The 19,321-nt window shown below is 35.5% G+C and overlaps 3 protein-coding genes and 1 pseudogene across 6 annotated transcripts in view; all 4 read right to left on the bottom strand.

The window, feature by feature from the left end:
• Positions 1 to 29: 29 nt before the first annotated feature.
• LOC110410783 (ABC1 family protein) lies at positions 30 to 9,236 on the bottom strand. Of its 3 annotated transcripts, none has more exons than XM_089782760.1 (17): positions 8,735 to 9,236; positions 7,774 to 7,894; positions 7,469 to 7,696; positions 6,318 to 6,404; positions 6,127 to 6,216; positions 5,913 to 6,039; positions 4,997 to 5,097; positions 4,024 to 4,192; positions 3,677 to 3,798; positions 3,014 to 3,142; positions 2,837 to 2,935; positions 2,652 to 2,709; positions 2,490 to 2,565; positions 2,274 to 2,403; positions 1,342 to 1,499; positions 911 to 983; positions 30 to 811 (listed from the first exon to the last, which is right to left on the bottom strand). In XM_089782760.1, exons 2-17 carry the CDS (start codon positions 7,849 to 7,851, stop codon positions 563 to 565), a joined length of 1,974 nt encoding a protein of 657 aa, XP_089638886.1. In that variant the 5' UTR covers positions 7,852 to 7,894; positions 8,735 to 9,236; the 3' UTR covers positions 30 to 562. The 3 variants fall into 3 exon arrangements, with proteins under 3 accessions (XP_089638886.1, XP_021276318.1, XP_089638887.1); XM_021420643.2 differs by having other exon boundaries at positions 8,781 to 9,236; XM_089782761.1 differs by having other exon boundaries at positions 8,896 to 9,236.
• Positions 9,237 to 10,339: 1,103 nt separating this feature from the next.
• On the bottom strand, positions 10,340 to 13,356 carry LOC110410782 (uncharacterized; annotated as a pseudogene). The gene is made up of 8 exons (XR_016350877.1): positions 13,189 to 13,356; positions 12,851 to 12,945; positions 12,673 to 12,771; positions 12,485 to 12,542; positions 12,323 to 12,397; positions 12,053 to 12,235; positions 11,654 to 11,747; positions 10,340 to 11,542 (listed from the first exon to the last, which is right to left on the bottom strand). The product of XR_016350877.1 is annotated as an uncharacterized LOC110410782 (transcript).
• A 232-nt stretch (positions 13,357 to 13,588) lies between these two features.
• Positions 13,589 to 16,573, bottom strand: LOC149527574 (ABC1 family protein MCP2 homolog). Its single transcript, XM_089782680.1, has 4 exons — positions 16,047 to 16,573; positions 15,748 to 15,975; positions 14,376 to 14,465; positions 13,589 to 14,286 (listed from the first exon to the last, which is right to left on the bottom strand). Exons 1-4 carry the CDS (start codon positions 16,119 to 16,121, stop codon positions 14,140 to 14,142), a joined length of 540 nt encoding a protein of 179 aa, XP_089638806.1. The 5' UTR covers positions 16,122 to 16,573; the 3' UTR covers positions 13,589 to 14,139.
• LOC149527573 (uncharacterized) overlaps positions 16,195 to 19,321 on the bottom strand; it is a 5,032-nt gene continuing 1,905 nt past the window's right edge. The window contains exon 5 of the mRNA XM_089782662.1: positions 16,195 to 16,398. Coding sequence (XP_089638788.1) covers positions 16,195 to 16,398 — 204 coding nt within the window. The remainder of the gene's footprint in view (positions 16,399 to 19,321) is intronic.

Below are 19,321 nucleotides of genomic sequence, written 5' to 3'. Positions count from 1 at the left end.
ACTATATTATAACAATTGGAAAAGACATTGTTTAACTGCCTGGAGAGAGAGAAAGAGAGAGAGAGAGAGAGAGAGAGAGGGAGAGACAGATTCGAAAAACAATATTCTCAAAATAAATTCAAGCAAGAGAGTTCTGGGAAAACAATTACCCAAAATAATTAGAATTTCCAAAAGAACTTTAACTTCACTGAGCTAGGTGAAAGTTTGCAGGCAAAAAATTTATTAACATGTTTGAGCTTTCCTCCAAGGGAAGGATTTCCATATAGTTTCCTTTGAATTCAAACAGCACTATGATTGTGTAAGGAAAGTGGACCCTAGCAAAAATCAACTCCAATAGTCCTCAAAAACAACATTGAAGTATTTAAACCCTCTTCACTTTTCTTTTTCCAAATAAGTATCATAATGGAATTAAATGAAATAATCTTTTTAGGAATATAGTAAGATTTTAGAATCTTAAGCCTTAATTAAGTGTAAGGGAAAGAGAAGGAAAATATACACTTGAAAGTGTGATTCTTTCTCAAACTTTACTATTAGCACCCTTTTTTTTCTTTTTAATTTCACCTCAAAAACATTGAGTTACAGTGACACAATCCAATGAGAGAGCATGAAAAAATACCTCGATTATTCCACCACATAGCCAACCATAAGATAGATAATGATACAACTGCTGCTTCCCAGGTTCAGTCTCAGGTACTGATGCTGCAATCAGATTCAGGCATTCATCCCACTCAGACATTAGCAAAGGATTTTCTGCTCTAAGTTCAGCCAAGGCATTGTGCAAACCAGATGTATGGTTAAGCACATGATGTACCTGAAGGAAAAACGTTTAAAGAACAATGATAATGAAATACTTACGAATTCTAAATGGTGGTTATCCAGTTTAATAGGCATTTGTGTACAGAATAGTAACCTTTATGTGATCTTTTCCATTTCCTCTAAATTCTGGCCAAATATTTGCAATATTTTCCTCAAGTTTGACTTTTCTGCAAGACAGTGCACTATTTGTAAGAGACTATTAAAAAATTTCATACCTTTGATTTTTCAAACACCTCTTCTATGAAAAAATTGCATATTATTTGCAAGATTTTGAACCACTCATAATCGTTTGACAGACCATCATTCCTTAATTCTCCAAATTCATTATATTTGACAGACTAACATATTGAAATTCAGCAGTGCGAGCATGGTCTTAGTCAATGCATTCCTGACAAGAACAAGAACAGTATTCCTACATATATAAGACAAATTTTACAGGACACACTAACTTTTTCCAGTTATTCCACAAAGTGAATCTAAAGATTTTTCAACATTGAACTTTGCAGTTATGACATTATTACATACCCATTGTCTACCAGCCAGTGTAACATTCCTGCAGTAATACCCTTCGTTGCAGAAAAGACAGAAAAAAGAGTATCAGGCTGAACAGGGCGAGGATCATATCTTCCAAGCACTCCTGCAGCAGAGTCAATAATAACCTCCCCATCTTTGTATGCACAAACCTTGAGATAAAAATTGAAAATATTACAAGATCAACAGCAGTCAATATGCTTTTAAAGTCACAATAATCAAAAAATAGAAAAAGAAAATAAAGCCTATCACATATGATTTTAAACTAGCTTTTTTAACAAAAATGTTAAAATATCAAAAGCAATTTACCTCTTAACTGTATATTGAAATGCCCTTATTTCTTTGTTTCACCAAATCTTAAAAGTCCACCAAAGAAGGAAATCTAATTTCTACTTTGGCATGAAGATCGTTAACGATTTATTTAAGTAAGAAAGCAACTTAGCCCCTAATGCTTTTCCAGACAAAATATGGGCGGTACAGGAGGGTTAAACTTATAAATTAGTGATAGTAACATACTTTGGAACCATATACAGCATGTTCAATTGTTCTCAAAAGATATAAGGTGTAAGAAATCCTGCTAAACTCCATGAAATAGAAAAACTAGGGAGTTTTCAAATGCTTATTTGAAGCAGACTCAATTACTGAAGCCATTTCAAGAAAAAGGACTTAGTTTGAAAAATCACTACACAAGAGAAAGAGGAGAAAAAGAAGGAAAAAGAGAAGCAAATTCCTCTGACGCATTTACTAAGCTCAGTGTAATGTTTCCAAACAACTTGGCTGGCCATAAAATAATAGCCCGCAATCAAGCTTGGAAATTAACCACTATAGTAGTGGAATTAGGCAGGTAAACAAAATATTGAAAAAGAAATAGACGCTTGTCAGATCATCAGACAATAGTCTAATAGCAGAATGCTGGCGGTGCAAACCTGAATCCCAAGTATTTTATCATTATTTCCCAACTCAACTAACAGCTGCCTCAGCTTGGCCTCTACATTGGAATGGACGGGCGTGTTATAGATCCACTGTGCATTTGCTGCTGGTCCCTTATTAATGTTTCTGAAAATGAAATCACAACTCAATCAAAGATGAAGCAGGAGAAAAAATTCATAAACTTGACCATGTAAAATTTAAAATAGACTCACCCTAGTAGAACAGATTCAGCAAATGGTCTCATGATATCTAGATATACTATGTGGACATTCATAGTGGATGAGAGCCCTGAATCCATGTAACACAATGATCAACTAGCAAAAGGCACAATCATTTAATACAACAAGGTGAAGATAGGAATTTTTATTACAGACCTCTCAGAAGATTTAGAACCCGTGTGAAGATTACAATATCACCTGGAAATGCATCAACCTGAAAACAAATTGTATTACTTAGTTAATGATGGGCTATAGTTAATGAAAATACCAAAGGAATACCAGTAGTAGATGAAATGGACTTACAGGGTTATGTACCAAAAGAAAAGCAGAAATAAACTTACTGGGTTGAAGCGTTTAACTTCTTTTCGGTTGAGTTGCATCTTTTCCTGTATAATCTTCATGTTTCTGTCTCTTTGCTCAGCCAAAGATTTCATGGTTTGCTTCATAGAAAAACAAATAGCATTAGATGGACTACCAGAATTTGAATGACAACTTGCAAGGCTAGCAGTGTCACTTACATGAGCTTCATTTGCTGGTGTTGAACTACGGAAGAATACAGTTGTTATCTCCATAGCCTGCTCAGGTGCATCAAGGCGCAGCTTGAGGCCCATTTCTGAAAAGGCAGACAAAAGAGCCACATGGTCACCCTGCCACAAAAAGTGAAGTATTATTTCATAATCCAATTACAGTTGTTTCAAGTACTCTTGGAGTGAAGAAGATGACAGCAATAAAAATGTTTGTATCATTGAACTAGATTATTAAAAATGTCAAAACAGAAAGGTGAACCATCTCTCTCTCTCTCTCACACACACACACACACATATGTGTGCGAGTGTGTGTGTGTGTGTGTGTAAGCCTAAATGAAGGTCAAGACTTTGAAGAACTAGATAATATTTGAAGTTATAGAGCCATGAAGACCAGTAAAGCAATGATTGATATAAATAGGTTGAGAAAATAATCCACACATTTAAAGTAGTAAGACATGAAACAAGGACAAGACACAGTTTAAATAAATATTGGTAAAACAGGAATTAAATGACTGTTGAATGGTAAAGCAATGGAGCCTTAGGTATTTACAGCTCAAGGTCAAAATATTGAGCCATCTCTTATCTCTGTAATGGTCTGCATTTCACATGAAATGCAAGATGTAATGGAAAAAAATACACACATAAAACACAAACCTCGGCCGATGCCAAAAACATTTTTGCTAGTGCTTGCTTCACAGAGCTCGATAGTTTCTTTGTAAGCCCAAAATCCAGTAAAATTGGGTGATGAGGGGCTTCCTTGCTTACAAGGAAATTTCCTGCAAGTAAGTTAAGAAGAAAACTTATAAAGGGCAAAACTCATGAGAAAGTAGCAGAGATCAGAAGTACACATGGCAAAACTTATTTGTACAGAGACATTAAACTGCAGAAGATAGATGGATGGATAGATAGACAGATATATAGATCACAGATTATAGTACTAGGATGAGGATAGCCATTAAAAATCTGTCAAGGTAGAGTTGGCAAGAGAGAGAAAGGGATACCAGGATGAGGATCACCATTGAAAAATCCATCAACATATATTTGGTGGGCATATGCACGAGTGATTTCTTCAACAATCTTTTGTTTGTCAACACCAAAAGCTTCCAATGATGCAGAGTCATTCAGACGAATTCCATCCATGTATTCTAAAATGAGTACACTTTCGGTTGACTGTCATTAAAACCAACAGGAATCAGACTGAGCCGTCTAAACTGAAGAGGCAACACAATGAAGGAATAAGCTTGGCATGCTAATCAGATGTAAAGTGACTAAAAGGAGGAACACCTCTTCCTCACATGGAGATTTAATCAGGAAAAATATGTGCTAGAGTTGTTGCACACAACATTTCTCTACCACATTCCAGGAAGAACCAGACATTATGATAAAACCTAGAAGTTAAAGTTAAAGACCCCTCCATTGATAGGCATAAGATTTGTTGGACAGTATTCTGCTATAAAGAGAAAGGTACTGCATCAAAGATAAGCAAGGGTGCTAATTCCAAATTTTGTCTAAAACAAAATCATAAGACCACAGATTTAAAAGCCTTAAGATTTATATTTCAATTATTATAATTTAGAGTTTTTCTTTATCTTACATTAGTTCATTTTTGTTTTATATGAAGTTAATCTAGAACTTCTAGTTGTACATTAAGTTTTGCTTTTCAAGTTTTCAAAATTAGAAGGCGTTTCTGTGCCTTTCAAAGAGACAACATTTTAAGGAGTCATTAGCTGACAGGAATCATCATTCGTATTGGCCTTACATGTTAGTACCACATGGTCATAAACATCAAAATTATTTCCTGTGCTAGATCTTTCACGCCCCACTACTACCCTCTTTAATTTACATTATGAATCACGGTATGACAAGAACAACATAAGGATGCTCAGATGGTCAAATCCTAACAGTTTATTCTATCTTGGATCACATGCACTATAGCAACAAATATTCATGTATAGAAATTAGCTCAGAATATACCTGAATAACTTCTGGAATCAAAACATTGACTTCGTTGGAAGATTTGTTCTCATCATGTAACTTTTTGCAGCCAAGATTTCTAGACACAGTTCTAGTATTCTCTACAAAGGCAAGTGTCAATAAGAAAAATGACAGAAAAAAAAAAAAACAGTGTACAAAATTGCAATGTGTCTGAGAAAATATTTGCATGACTCGACTGAAGAAGGGTGCAGACAATTTGGGAACCGGACTCATCCATCTTTATCTTTTGGCCAGGGTTTAAAGGCCCAAACTATTAGTATAAAACTTAAGGAGGTGTTCCATTCTCATAATCCCAGCTGTTTGGATGCCTGACCACCTCATGGTCAAACAATACTATTAGATCACCATACTAGCAAACAGCCATTGAAACAGCCTTGCTAAACTGATGCCACGACATCACTTTTACCACTATTATCATTACCATTATGCTCATGCCATAAAATTTTTATTTGTCCACTGCTTTTCTACTACTGTCAGCATTATCACCAACAATTTATTTCTGGTTCATGCACCAACTCCACCTACTGTGCAATTTCCAAAACCATTTTAAAGCCAAGCGCCAGTTTTCCCTACTGTCATTGACACAACATCAAAGCTACCATCACCAGTACCATCAGCATTACCAGCGATGCATCACCAACTACTATCAAGCACCATTAATCTATTAATTCAATGGAAATCTAAGTAGATGTGGAAATATAGAAAGCCAAAAAAGGATTTTCTTTCCTGTCATATCAATTTTCTTCTTGAAAATTTGCCCCAGTTTCATGATTGTGATATTACTCTTTCTTTCAGTGGATTTACAGTGGGAATAATTGAAATAAAAAAGAAAATCCTTTTTTTTTCCAATTACATACATCAGATATAGAATAAATCAAGTTAAAATAGTGCATACCAGCTTCATGATTAAAATCAAGCTCTTTTGGAGCTTCTTTGCACCATTCATCTATCATTGGGTTAAAGTCATACTGGGGTTCTGCCCAAGCTATCCAGTCAACAACCGACTTTGCATTCTTTAAGTCCTGTAAAACAACAGCATGTCCAACAACCATAATGACTGCAACTCTTACTTCTCATCTCAATATCTTAAAAGAATAAGAAAGCAAAACCTCCAATATGATTGCTTTAATGCCATCATGCTGAACTTTAACCACCACCTCCCTCCCATCGATTAATGTTGCTCGATGTACTTGTGCAATCTGCATAGAATAAAAGATGTCCTCATTCATCAACAAGATTTTCCAAAGAAATACTTTTAATTTGCCTCAGGAGAATAAAGTAACATGTCTATGGTCCTTACTGATGCTGTTGCCAAAGGTTCTTCCACAAAATCTGCAAAGAGAACATCCATGGTCTTGCCAAACTCTTTTTGTATAGTCTGACAAACCTGTACAAAAAAAATGAGCACTCAGTCAATAGTTACATAGGGCAGGACTGGTAGGAACACAGACAAAAACAATCATCTTAAGTTTTTCCTTGCAGAATTAAATATGTATAGAATCAATTGAAATTTACGCACACAAACAAGTTTCAATTTCATTATTTTTTATGTACCAAACTCCCCAGCTGCTTTATCCTCATCTTAGAAGGAATAATTAGCGCTCAGTACTGAAGCCTTCAGAGATCATCTGATGCACCACGTTATCTCTTGCACTGGCTTTTTATGGAATTCTAGCCATCTAATCTTAGCATGCAATCTTAGATCTTTATCCTTCTCCAAACCAACAAGGGTTAATATTCTTTATGCATTCAAAATGCTCATGTGAATCAAACTTTCTAAAACAAGTTTTACCAACAATACAGTAATGAATTTTTTAGATATTTTACAAGACATCACCCTTCGTCAAACAGAATGGAGGAATGTCACTGAATCCATCTAGTTTAAAAATACGACCTCATTGAGTTGAGCATATTCTAATGACTGCTCAAAGCCATCCCCACCCAATTTTTATCGAGCTAATAATTTTCCAGATACAAGTTAATCCATAACAAGTATAATTCATGCTCAAGGTTATTATATACAAGTATAAGCACTTGGAAACCTGTTTATATATCCACTCATGATGCAATATATGTACTCCACAAACATGATAAGAACATCCAGTCTTCACACTGCACATGGTGACTAAAATCCAAATAAGCAGGACAGCTTCCATATCTTGGGTGTCAGACCAGATATTACTTGGTCATCACCATAACAAGCTTTGTAATTCTGAGGACGCATAAACTACATGGTGGGATCATATGATAATAGTAACCTCAAAGTTAAGCGATTCAACAATAATAGAAGTGCATGAAAGGAGAACTGAGAGTATTGCCAACTACATCAATTGAGCAGATAGAAGTGCAGGAGACCATCTAAACCACTAAACCCTGTCCGTTTTGTTCATAGTCAAAGTGATAACATTGGGTAAGAAATTGATCTCAAAATGTCAAAACATAGAGTATAACCTCTTTTAAAGGACGAGGAGGAAGAGAGTCTTGTAATTGCTTGAGAAGGGTTATATACGCTTGAGGAAGCACATCAGCACGCGTGGATAAGTACTGCCCAAGTTTCACCCATAAGCCTTCCAACTCAATTATCAAACTGAGAACACGCTTAGCATTGCGCTCATGAGCCTTTTCCCATAAAGCAGCTCTTTTTGATTTGTTAGTCCATTTCTCTCTTTGCTGAACAGCCTTCAGTAAAGGTAGAATACAAGTATATAAGATTCTCCAAGCAGTAATTCAAAAATAGAAGAATCAAGAAATTTTACCTTATAATCCAGGTATATTAAAAAAGCAACCGAGAAAACTTTCACGCGTCTTTTATAAATATTTCCCCACCCCATCATTCTAGGAGCAAAATGAAGCCAAGATAATGAAATGCACTGATCTCTGAGGAAGAAAAAAGGTAACATCAAAGGAAAATGATCAGATTGGACTACAGTTCACACTTGGATGAATCAACACCAACAAGAGCAGTCATTAATGTGAAGGTTAGCAAGAGTTTGGAAACCCCTAGGAGTTAAAAATATGCAATAAATGACCATCCAAGAACAAAACAACTTATATGATTTCCATTTTATCAACATCAATCAGTACAATCTTAAATTGGCTGGTTTGGATTATTTATCCTAAATATGTGCACATGGATGCATCTAAACCATCAAGTGAAGCTTGAATTCATTACCGCAACCCAAACCTTTTGCTGATTCAATATTACTCCTATATCTTTACTTTCTTAAGGAATGAAGTATTTACTTGTAGCACAGTATTTGGAATGACAAATCAATCATTTCAATGTCAAACTAATGTTTGAAATGCAGTACTCTTCAGGCTCAGCAAAGCAGACAACTATCATCACTGTCTTATCCCTAATAATGAAATTACCACTCGCACTTGCAGAGGAAATGAGACATACGAATTGGACACATCGCTTTGCAAATTCAGACACCAAACCCAAAACTAAAGAAATTGCAAATTCGTTCATATATTACTATTAATATTTCAATCCATTTGCAGCGCAAAAAACAGAACAGGCACATCAAAGGCAAACGTAAAACAACGCTCGGATTGAAAATCACAACATTGTTTGATTTGCAAGGTCCAGCGACAAGGATTGAGTCATTATTCAAAATATTCTTAAAAAACATAAATCAATAAATATAAATACATTAATTTGCAACAATAAGAACCGATGCAAATCTAAATATCATAATAAACAGAAGAAGCGACCTGGAACTCCAAAATTGGCAACTCGTTCAAGGAGAAATACACTCACACAGCATGGATCGAACGAGAAGGATGGTATTGGGTTCAGTTAAGGTAACCTAGAGGGTGAAAGCCTAATTACAATCGAGCTCGCGTTGTTTTGGCATGAGAATCTTCCTTTCTACCTTTCGCTTTCGCGATGGAGTTGGACCTCGAAGACCTTAGGCGCCGCCTGCACACAGCCACTCGTATCTGCATTAACGCCACGACCCAACAGAGATTGACCACGTCATCATCTAATTTTCAAATGCGAAACGCGTCCGAACGTGATTAACCGGGGTTAAGCGAGGCTTTCCCTTTCTGGTAGAGCGAAAAATCAACGTACCAACAAGTCAATGTCATTAACATGGCGTGGAATCGCAGTGAAGAATATAGCCTTTGGATGAGGAAAGCCGGAACGGAGGGAATCCAATCCAAGACGTTAAGTTTGTTGAACGGACTAGACTTTGATGCCAACCTTGGGCTTTGTGTTCCAACCCATGAACTTCCTGGATACTTCCACCTAAGAACATTATAAAAGTTTTTATAGAATTAAGAAATACAAAAAATAATAATTTAAAAATAAATTAAAGCTATGTGATGAACTGTTTAATAAAATAAATTATATAAATTTTAATTTTGATTAAAATTATTATAAAATTTATTCATATTATTTTCAATCACTTAATAAATTAAAATATAATTAATTTATTTTAAATTATTTTAAATATAAAAAAATTAATAACTCACAAATTTTGTAAAATAATAATAATATTATTAAAATTTTTGTTAATATAACTAACAATAAGACGGTGATGCTTCAATTCCTCGAAAATGAAAGAAAAAATAAAAAATAATATATTTGATATTAAAATTCTTTTTTATGAAGAAAAGATAAACTTTTAAGTAATATCTTAATATAGTTTTAAATTTTTGATATTCTTTTATTCTATTGCCGAGTAAGGGAAGAGATATCCATTGAGACAAGAGTGTTTTCTAAAAAGCTATTTAAAAAAATAAAAACTCCTTTTTGTAGCTTTTTCTTTAAGTATTTTTAATTTTATTTTTTAAAAAAATTATTTTTCTTAAAACTCTTTTTGAAATTTTATTTAGTCTTACTTGATAGGTAAATTAAAAAAAAATCAAACCAAACAGACAATCATTACAAAAATTTCTTTATTGTATAAAAATTTAATTATTTATTTTTTTCTTTTTATTAAAATTAATTTTTAAATCTTTTCAAGTATATACATTTATAATTAAATTAAAAATTTTAATACGTAATTTTATACCTTTACATTTACCAACTCAGTGATATAAAATTAAAATTATTGTTTTTTTCAAAAAATAAAACAACCTCTAAGCTACACTTCTCTTGCATTTGAACATTTAATTTATTAATTAATACATAATCTTCTAACTTAAAAAGTAAAATTCAAACTCTCTTTTTTAAAATTAAAAAAAAAAACTACATTTCTCCTATCTAGAAATTGTATTGCCCATAAATTAGGCATTCCTTACCCCTTCTTTAATTAACTATAAAGGATACATAACTGTTAGTGATAAGTAGATATATCTGCATTTAAAGAATTAAGTCATCTCTTTAATGAATCCAACTTAATAAATAAAGAATATAAAAAATCAAAAATTATGGTCATCCTTAATATATATTCCTTATTTCCACGGGCGCCGGCCTTTGGTATTAGGACAAACATAAGGCCCAATGAGAAACCTTTGAAAAGCCCAATGTTATCTTTCTTTTAGTAATATAAGCCCAATGCTATCACCACAGCCTGTCAACTGTCCATAACCATGTTCTTGTAAAACAATAAACAAAGAGAGAATACCATAGGAGTAATATTGAACGAGCAAAAGGTTTGGGCATATATGGTATTCCATCAAATGAATAACCTCCTTGATTAATCAGAGGTCTATAAACGTCACTAGATTCTGAAAACTCCTCCGGTAGTGGGATATTTAGCTTTGAACAAACAAGCTCAATAATCTTTGCAGTCACTCCTCCAAATGATATTTTGTTAAGGGTCACTGCAATAGCAAACCGGTTTTTAATATCACAAAAACCTATTGATCCACCCATACCAGAGTGTCGAAAGCCTGTGCAAGACCCATCCTTTGATTTCAACCTCGTAAATCCTAGTCCAAATATCCCACCTGGGCCTGGCAAAGCCGAATCTCCATATTCACCTACACCCCTGAATGTACCATGAATCCTAGTGTTAAAGAAAATCTAGTTGTTTTCGTCTTGAGGACCATCCCTGCTTGCATTGCAGTCATCACTTGTACTGTTGCTACTGTTACCATTGCTACCCTCATTGTCAAACCTAGTGCAACTGTCACCACTGTCCTTGAAATCTTTATTGCAGTACCTGTTTTGTCCACAACCATTCATTTTATCCTTCGGCGCAGCATCTACTACGTTGGTCCCCTAACCTTTTTGCTTTTTATGGCTCTTCATGGAAAGAAAATTGTGGATTTGGGGATGGCTGCCAAGCGGTGGATTTGAAAGAGAGGAATGTGGCGGCGGGACCACACCACCATCAGCTAAGGCTGCATGGTAGCGTGCAAGTGAAAGGGCTGAGCAATGTCCATTAGCAGCAGGTATGATAGCACGGTGGAGGTTAAGCATATTAAATAAAGCAGACAAGGAAGTTGCAAATTGAGCAATGTTGTTGAGTTGGAAGGAGGATGTCATCTCAGGTCGATTGTGCGTTTCTAAGAGCTTGTTGAGATCATCTGTATCTAGCGTAAGTGAAGCAAGTCGAGATTCCACACCTGGAGAGGACTCTTTAACGGCATTAATACTAGTTTGAGTGAAGATGACTAGGGCCTCTAAGTAATGACTACTTAATGAAGCAAGAAGAAAAAGTCATGAGTTTGAAGTACCAGGAGGAATTCCAAGATAAAGGTCACCTTCAATTTTTAGAGGATGAATGAATGCCTCTTCAAGTATTTCCTGAAATTTCTTCTTAGATGCATACTGCATCACCCAAGCAAATATTAAAACCAGGGTAATGTGTGTTAGTTTGTTCGACTAAGTTCCTAAAGTTTCAACTTAGTTAGGATGTTAGTAAGAAGAATCTGATCATGATAAGAACGAGTGACAATGTAGAAAACAAGACAAATGTTCACTCTTGTGAAAACCAACTCCAATAGCTATGCCCAACAACATTAAAGTATTTAAACCATCTTCAATTTTTTTCCCCAACTAAGAATTATAATTGAATTTAAAATAAGTAAAAGGAAAGGAAAATACTTCATACACTTGAAAGCATGAGAAAATACCTCAATTATTCCACCACACAACCAGCCGAAAGATAAATAATGATACAACTGTTGCTTCCCAGGTTCAGTCTCAGGTGCTGATGCCGCAATCAGGTTCAAGCATTCATCCCACTCAAACATTAGCAAAGGGTTTTCTTCTGTAAGATCCACTTTGGATTTCTAGTTGGTCCATTATTAATGTTTCTAAAAATGAAATCACAACTCAATCAAAGGTGAAGCGAGGATAAAAAATTCATAAACTTGACGCTTTAAAATATAAAATATACTCACCCTAGAAGAGCAGACTCAGCAAATGGTCTCATGATGTCTAGATATACTATGTGACACTCATAGTGGATGAGAGAGCTGAATCCATGTAACATAAATGATGAATTAGCAAGAGGCACAATCTTTTAAGACAACAAGTTGAAGATAGGAGATTCTATTACAGACCTCTCAGAAGCATTTGAACCCGTGTAAAGAGTACAATATCACCCGAAAATGCATTAACCTGAAAACAAATTGTATTACCTAGTTAATGATGGGTTATGTAGTGAATGAAAATACTAAAGGGATAACAGTGGTAGATGAAATGGACTTACAGGGTTATGTACCAAAAGAAAAAGCAGACATAAACTTACTGGGTTGAGGTATTGGACTTCTTTTTGTTTGGGTTTCTTCTTTTCCTGTACAACCTTCTTATTTCTGTTACTTTGCTCAGCCAAAGATTTCCTGGTTTGCTGCATAGAAAAACAACTAGCATTAGACGGACTCGTAGAAGTTGAAACACCACTTGATAGGCAAGCGGTCGACAATTACATGAGCTTTATTGGCTGGTGTTGAACCACGGAAGAATGCAGTTGTTACCATCATAGCCTCCTCGGGTAGATCAAGGCGTAGCTTGAGGCCCATTTCTGAAAAGGTAGACAAAAGAGCCACATGATCACCTTGCCACAAAGAGTGACGTATTATTTCATAGTCCAATTACAGTGAATTAAAGAACTCTTGGTGTGAAAAAGGTGACAAATAGAAATATTTGAATTATTGAAACTACATTATTAAAAATGTCAAAAAAGAAAGGTCAATCATATCTCACATATGTATATTAACGTAAATGAAGGTGAAGACTCAGAAGAACTAATTTTGATAACACAAACCTCGGATGATGCAAATACATTTTTGCTAGTGCTTGCTTCACAAAGCTCGATAGTTTCTTAGTAAGCGCGAAATCAAGTAAAATTGGGCGATGAGGGGCTTCCTTGCTTACAAGGAAATTTCCTGCAAATATATTAACAAGAAAACTTATAAAAGGGCAAAAACTCATTAGGAAGTAGCATCAAGTAGATCAAAAATACACCTGGCAAGAATTATTTGAACAAAGAAATTAAACTACCGAACAGAAGATAGGTGGATGGAGAGATTGATAGTTACACAGACGCATAGGTAGATAGAAAGATCACAGATCATAGTACTAGGATGGGGATAGCCATTAAAATTATCCTTCAATATAGAGTCGGCAAGAGAGAGGAGGTGATACCAGGATGAGGATCACCATTGAAAAGTCCATCAACGTATATTTGGTGGGCATATGCACGAGTGATTTCTTAAACAATCTTCTGTTGTTAACACCAAAAGCTTCCAAAGATGCGGAGTCATTCAAACGAATTCTATCCATGTACTCTAAAATGAAGACAGTTTCAGTTGACTGTCATTAAAACCAATAGGAATCAGACCGAGCCATCTGAACTGAAACATGTGAATATCTCTCACGCTTCATTGCTACCCTCTTTAATTTACATGATGAATCATGATACCAGACGAACAACATCTGGATGCTGATCAGATGGCAAAAATCCTAACATGGTACCCTATTTTGATCACATGCATTGTAGCATATAAACATTCACGTTTAGAAATTAGCTCAGGATATACCTGAATAACTTCTATAATCAAGACATTGACTTGGTTTGAAGAATTGTTCTCATCACATAACTTTTTGCAGCCATGATTTCGAGATACAGTTCTAGTATTCTCTACATAGGCAAGTGTCCATAAGAAATATGAAAAAAAAGAAGAAAGTGGGGGTAAATAATTGAAATTAGAATAAATCATGTTAAAATAGGCACACCAGCTTCATGATTGAAATCAAGCTCGTTTGGAGTTTCTTTGCACCATTCATCCATCATTGGATTAAAGTCACATTCTGGTTCTGCCCAAGCTATCCAGTCAACAATCCACTTGGCATTCTTTAAGTCCTATAAGATAACAGCATGTCCAACAACCATATAATGACTATAATTCTTACTTTTCATCCTAACATCTTAAAAGCCAAAGTATGCAAAACCTCCGATATGATTGCTTTGATGCCTTTATGCTGAACTTTAACCACCACCTCCTGCCCATCAACTAATTTTGCTTGACGTACTTGTGCAATCTGCATAGAATCAAAGATGTCCTCATTCATCAACAAGATTTTCCAAGGAATTACTTTTAATTTGCCTCAGGAGAATAAAGCTACACATCTATGGTCCTTATTAACGCTGTTGCCAAAGGTTCTTTCGTGAAATATGGAAAGAGATCATCCATGGTCTTGCCAAACTCTTTTTGTATAGTCTGACGTACTTGTGCAGATAAAAATCAGCGTCATTCATAACTGCATAAGGCAGTTAGATATGTGATGGGAACACAGACAAAAATAATCATCTTAAAATTTTTCCTTGGAGAATTAGATACGTATAGAATCAATTGAAATTTACACACAAACAAGTTTCAATTTCATTACTCTTTATGTACCAAACTACCCAACTGCTTTATCATCATCTGATTTGGAACCTATTACTGCTCACTTACTGAAGCCTTTGGAGACCAGCTAATGCACCGAGTTACCTCTAATATTGGCTTTTCATGGAATTCTAGCCATCTAATTGTAGCATGCAATCAATTTTTCTCTATCTCTACCTAATGTAGTGGTCGGCAGGAATTATGTCAGTCTTTGTCCTTTTCCAAACCAAAACTGGTTAATGGTCTTTATGCATTCAAAATGCTGGTGTGAATAAAAAATTCTAAACAAATTTTACCAACGACACAGTATTGTGAATCCTTTATATATTTTACAAGATATGGCCATCAGTCAAACAAAAGGAAGGAAATGGAGGAACGTAGATGAATCCATCTAGTTTGAGAATAAAGCATCATTGAGTTGAGCATATTGCAATGCAGCCATCCCGATACCCAACTTTTATCAAGGTAATAAGTTTCCAAATACTAGTTAATCTATACCAAGTACAAATCATTCTCAAGGTTATTATGTTCAAGTAAAAGCACTTGGAAACCTGTTTATGTATCCACTCATTATGGCATATATGTAATCTGCAAATGACATGACAAGAACATCCAGTCTTTTCACTGCACATGGTAACTGAAATCCAATTAAGCAGGACAGCTTCCATAACTTGGGTGGCAGACCATGGTATAGTGTCCTAAGATACATAAACGATGTGGTAGGATCATATGACAATGTTAACCTCAAAATTATATGATGCAACAATAATATAAGTGCATGAAAAGATAACTGAGATGATTGCCAACTACATTAAGCAGCCATAAATGCAGAACGGCTAAACCACTAATTATAAGTCCTGTTTTTCTTGTTCATAGTCAAAGTGATAATAATGGGTTAGAAATTGATCTCCAAACGTCAAAATAAAGAGCATCACCTCTTTGAAAGGACGAGGAGAAAGATAGACTTGTAATTGCTTGAGAAGGGATACATAGGCTTTAGGAAACACTTCAGCATGTGTGGATAAGAATTGCCCAAGTTTCACTGATAAGCCTTTCATCTCTATCGTAAAACCGACAACACGCTTAGCATTTCGCTTATGAGCCTTTTCCCATAAAGCAGCTCTTTTTGATTCGTTATTCCATTTCTCTCTGTGCTGCACAGTCTGAACGCAAGTATGCATAAGATTCTCCTAGCATTGATTCACAAACAGAAGTTAAAATCGAGGAATTTCACCTTATAATCCAGGTGGATTAATATAGCAACCGAGAAAACTTTCAAACGTCTTCTGTAAATACTTCCCCACCCCATAGCTTCTGCTCATTCGATTCTACTCCTATATCTTTACATTTTATTTTTCTTTCCTAAGGAATGCAAGTATCTATCATCTCAATGTCAAATTCTTGTTTGAGATGCAATGTTCTTCAGGCTCAGCGAAGCAACCAAGCATCAACAACGTCGGTTTGGCATGAGAATCTGCCTTCACACCTTTCGCGTTGTAATCGGACCTTGCACCTCGGACGCCGCCTTCGCGCAGCCGCTCGCATTTTAATAACGGCCACGCCCAAGTGTGAGAGATTGACCAAGTCTGTTTCAAATGTGACACGCGTTCAAACGTGATTAACTGGGTTAAGACGGGCCTTGTCTCTCTAGATCAGGTTCAGGGAGAAATTTGCATCACAACAAGTCAAACAACATTGACTTGAACATTTCTTTCTTGTTTCATTAATCTAGTACTTATGCTATAAATGATTCTAATTAAGAAATACATGTTTTGTATTTATTTTTAAATTAAAAACTTAAATACATAATTTTATATATCTACATTTGTCAATACCTGATATCAGAATTAAAATTGATCAAAATGATCATAGTAGAACTTGCTACTCTTGCGTCGCATATCTTCAAAATATGTCTTCCGATAAAAAAAACAAGTTAAAGAGCCAAATTTTTTAATTTATTTCGAGAGTTACAAAAGGTTAAAATAAATAAATACTATTATATGCTTGTATATTTCATGGTTTTATCGCACTTTTCCCAACAAAAAAATGTAATTAAAATGCTATTAATTTATATTAAATTATGTAAATTATTATTATATTAGTGATAGCACTATTGAACTTCAAAGTTTTTACAAATTAGATAGAAGTTTGAAACAATTAAATAAGGAATACATAAATGTTGAATGAAAAGTATATCTATTCCGTGTTTAAAAAATTTGTTCGAATCGTGTTCCCCTCAAATCAAAATTAATAAATAAAAGATACGAAGAATTGAAAAATATGCTTAACCTTTATATATTCCTTACTTTCATACGTGTGAAAGTGGCAGCAAATCTGTTCCACGTGCCCCAGACCTATTGGGCTTAGGAGTTTGGTAATTGAGAGGATATGGCAAGCCCAAGGGCAAGGCCCAACGCTATCTTTCTTTGGAAAAACAGGCCCAATATTAATCTTCACATAAAATAATTATTTTATAAATAATATAATGGAAGTAATGACGTGTACAGCAATGATTGTTCTCTGTGCCATACATTTGCTCGTCTTGTGTTGATGGGGATTAAGGGATATGATGAGCACATGTTGCTTTTCTCTATCCAAAATTAAAAAAGAAAATAGAGAAAACCCACGTGACATTTGAATGGCATATTGTCCCCACTTGGATTGGAACAACTTTAACCTAGAGTGGGGAAGCGGCGGTCTGCAAAAAAAAAAAAAAAATGGCATCAAATGCTAATACTATTTCTTTTAATTATTTTTCTTTATTGAGGCGTAAAAAGCATGAAAAACCATAAAAAAAAAAGTATACATATATATATATATTTATATATACATGCTTCGAGAAAGAGTGACAAAATGACATTAGCCTATCGGGATATGCCTCCACAAAATGTCAAAAGCCTTGCACTTTTTTTCCTTTCCTTGTGTTTTTGCCCATGACAGGTACAGCTCATCTTTCTCTGATCTCTGCCAGCCACATTCTTTTACTGATGTCAAATTACCTAATGATTTAATCTTTGCTAACCCAATTAATAACCATATTTGACATAAAGCTTTCAAGCATGATTCATTATTTACTTTGGGAGGCAGAGCTGATGCTTATGCCACAAGTTGACAACGGTCCCAAAAGAAAATTCAAGAAGCTGGGTGGGTGCAATGGCCCGGTGATGCTGTCTTGAGTCCTGAAAGCCACGTCCATCAAAGATTCCGTTCAACAAAAAACCAATTGCCATCATTTCCATTTATACCTCTCTGACTTTTCCCAAAGCCAAGTGGGTCCACGAAATCCTGAGTTGGGACCTCATCTGCTAACCCAATTGAGTAGGGTCTTGGACGGAGTTATATCATTTATATGGGGAATTAATCTGGGCCATTGTTTTATAGGTGCTCCTTCTTTGGCACACTGGCCTTTGGCTGGCATTTCGGTCACTGGCCTACTTTTGGAATCTTTAGGCGATGCCCCCACTGTTCGATTTTGTTCAGGCTAGCTAGCTAGCTAGGCCTACGAATATCAGCAACATGCATCACTGATTTTCGTCCAAATCTTTTTTGTCTATCTATATATAGAGCTCACAGCTAGAATGCTTTGCATAGCAAACCAAGTAGAAGTGGCCGTTGGGGGCTTGCATGAAGAGGTAGACAGTGTGGTGCAGCCAAGGATGACTTGCCGGTTAATCCCTAGGAGGCATGCATTTCCCTTGTTTCTCTGCCTTAGATTATTCCGGCTAGTTGTCCTTGGCTACGGTGCGCTGTCTTCTTCTCATGTAAGACCTACATAATGGCGCAAGTTCGCCAGCAAAATTGCGTTAATATTGGAGCATATCCGACTGACAAAGGTATATGTCGAAAGTTGCTTGCTTGGAGAGGTAGAGAATTTAGTGCAGCCAAGGATGACTTGCCGGCGTAGACAATATTTTTCCGGCAAGTCTGTCCTTGGCTACATTGGTTTCTCTTCTTCTCATGCAAGACCTGTTACGACCACCAACCACACGGTTAACATGTTCTTCTGATAGCATCGAGAGGGAGCTAGTCAACACGATGCGCGCGGTACTGTGTACTGTAATGCACCTCCCATGCCCATGGAGTATTACAAATTCTGCAAATGATATTGTACTGATGACTGTAGAACTATAAATCTTTTAATAAATCAAGTTCACCTTTCAAAACCCAAAGCACGGGATTTGAATATTGCGCCGTTAGCATTACCGAACCATATATCATGCACTACTATCTGGCAACTTTGTCCATGGCTCCGTTTGGTTCCTATTTTTCATGTACTGGCAATGAGCTTAAATGTACTGTCACAGATTAAAACAGTAATATTCATGCAAACTTTACGTATCGTATGTATATATTTGGCCCTCGTTAATCTTGCACCAAAAGGACTCGCTCGCCTTTAAAGAATAAAGAGAAATTGTCATCAGTCGGAAATGGAGTTCAAAGTACGGAAGCCTGAGATAGCATTAAAGGAATCAAAGATCGATCCTACCCCACTAAGATACTAATCATGGA

The sequence above is a fragment of the Theobroma umbraticum genome, unplaced genomic scaffold (genome assembly GCF_002168275.2).
Source record: "Theobroma umbraticum cultivar Fairchild unplaced genomic scaffold, ASM216827v3 scaffold_56.0, whole genome shotgun sequence".
In the NCBI taxonomy this organism is placed as follows: domain Eukaryota; kingdom Viridiplantae; phylum Streptophyta; class Magnoliopsida; order Malvales; family Malvaceae; genus Theobroma; species Theobroma umbraticum.
This window is presented reverse-complemented; position numbering and strand designations above follow the sequence as displayed.

Bases quoted from the DNA above. Each gene is read 5' to 3' on its own strand.
- LOC110410783 (XM_089782760.1), bottom strand. From the start codon at position 7,851: ATGATGGGGTGGGGAAATATTTATAAAAGACGCGTGAAAGTTTTCTCG. The intron at 2,710-2,836 runs GTAAGTTTATTT...ATTTGTTTTCAG, and splicing joins AAGTTAAACGCTTCAACCCA to GTTGATGCATTTCCAGGTGA. The intron at 2,566-2,651 runs GTCTGTAATAAA...ACATGGATTCAG, and splicing joins GGTTCTAAATCTTCTGAGAG to GGCTCTCATCCACTATGAAT.
- LOC149527574 (XM_089782680.1), bottom strand. From the start codon at position 16,121: ATGGGGTGGGGAAGTATTTACAGAAGACGTTTGAAAGTTTTCTCGGTT. The intron at 14,466-15,747 runs GTGATGCTCTTT...GATTCTATGCAG, and splicing joins CTCCTCGTCCTTTCAAAGAG to ATTGCACAAGTACGTCAAGC. The intron at 14,287-14,375 runs GTTTTGCATACT...GTTATCTTATAG, and splicing joins TCAAAGCAATCATATCGGAG to GACTTAAAGAATGCCAAGTG.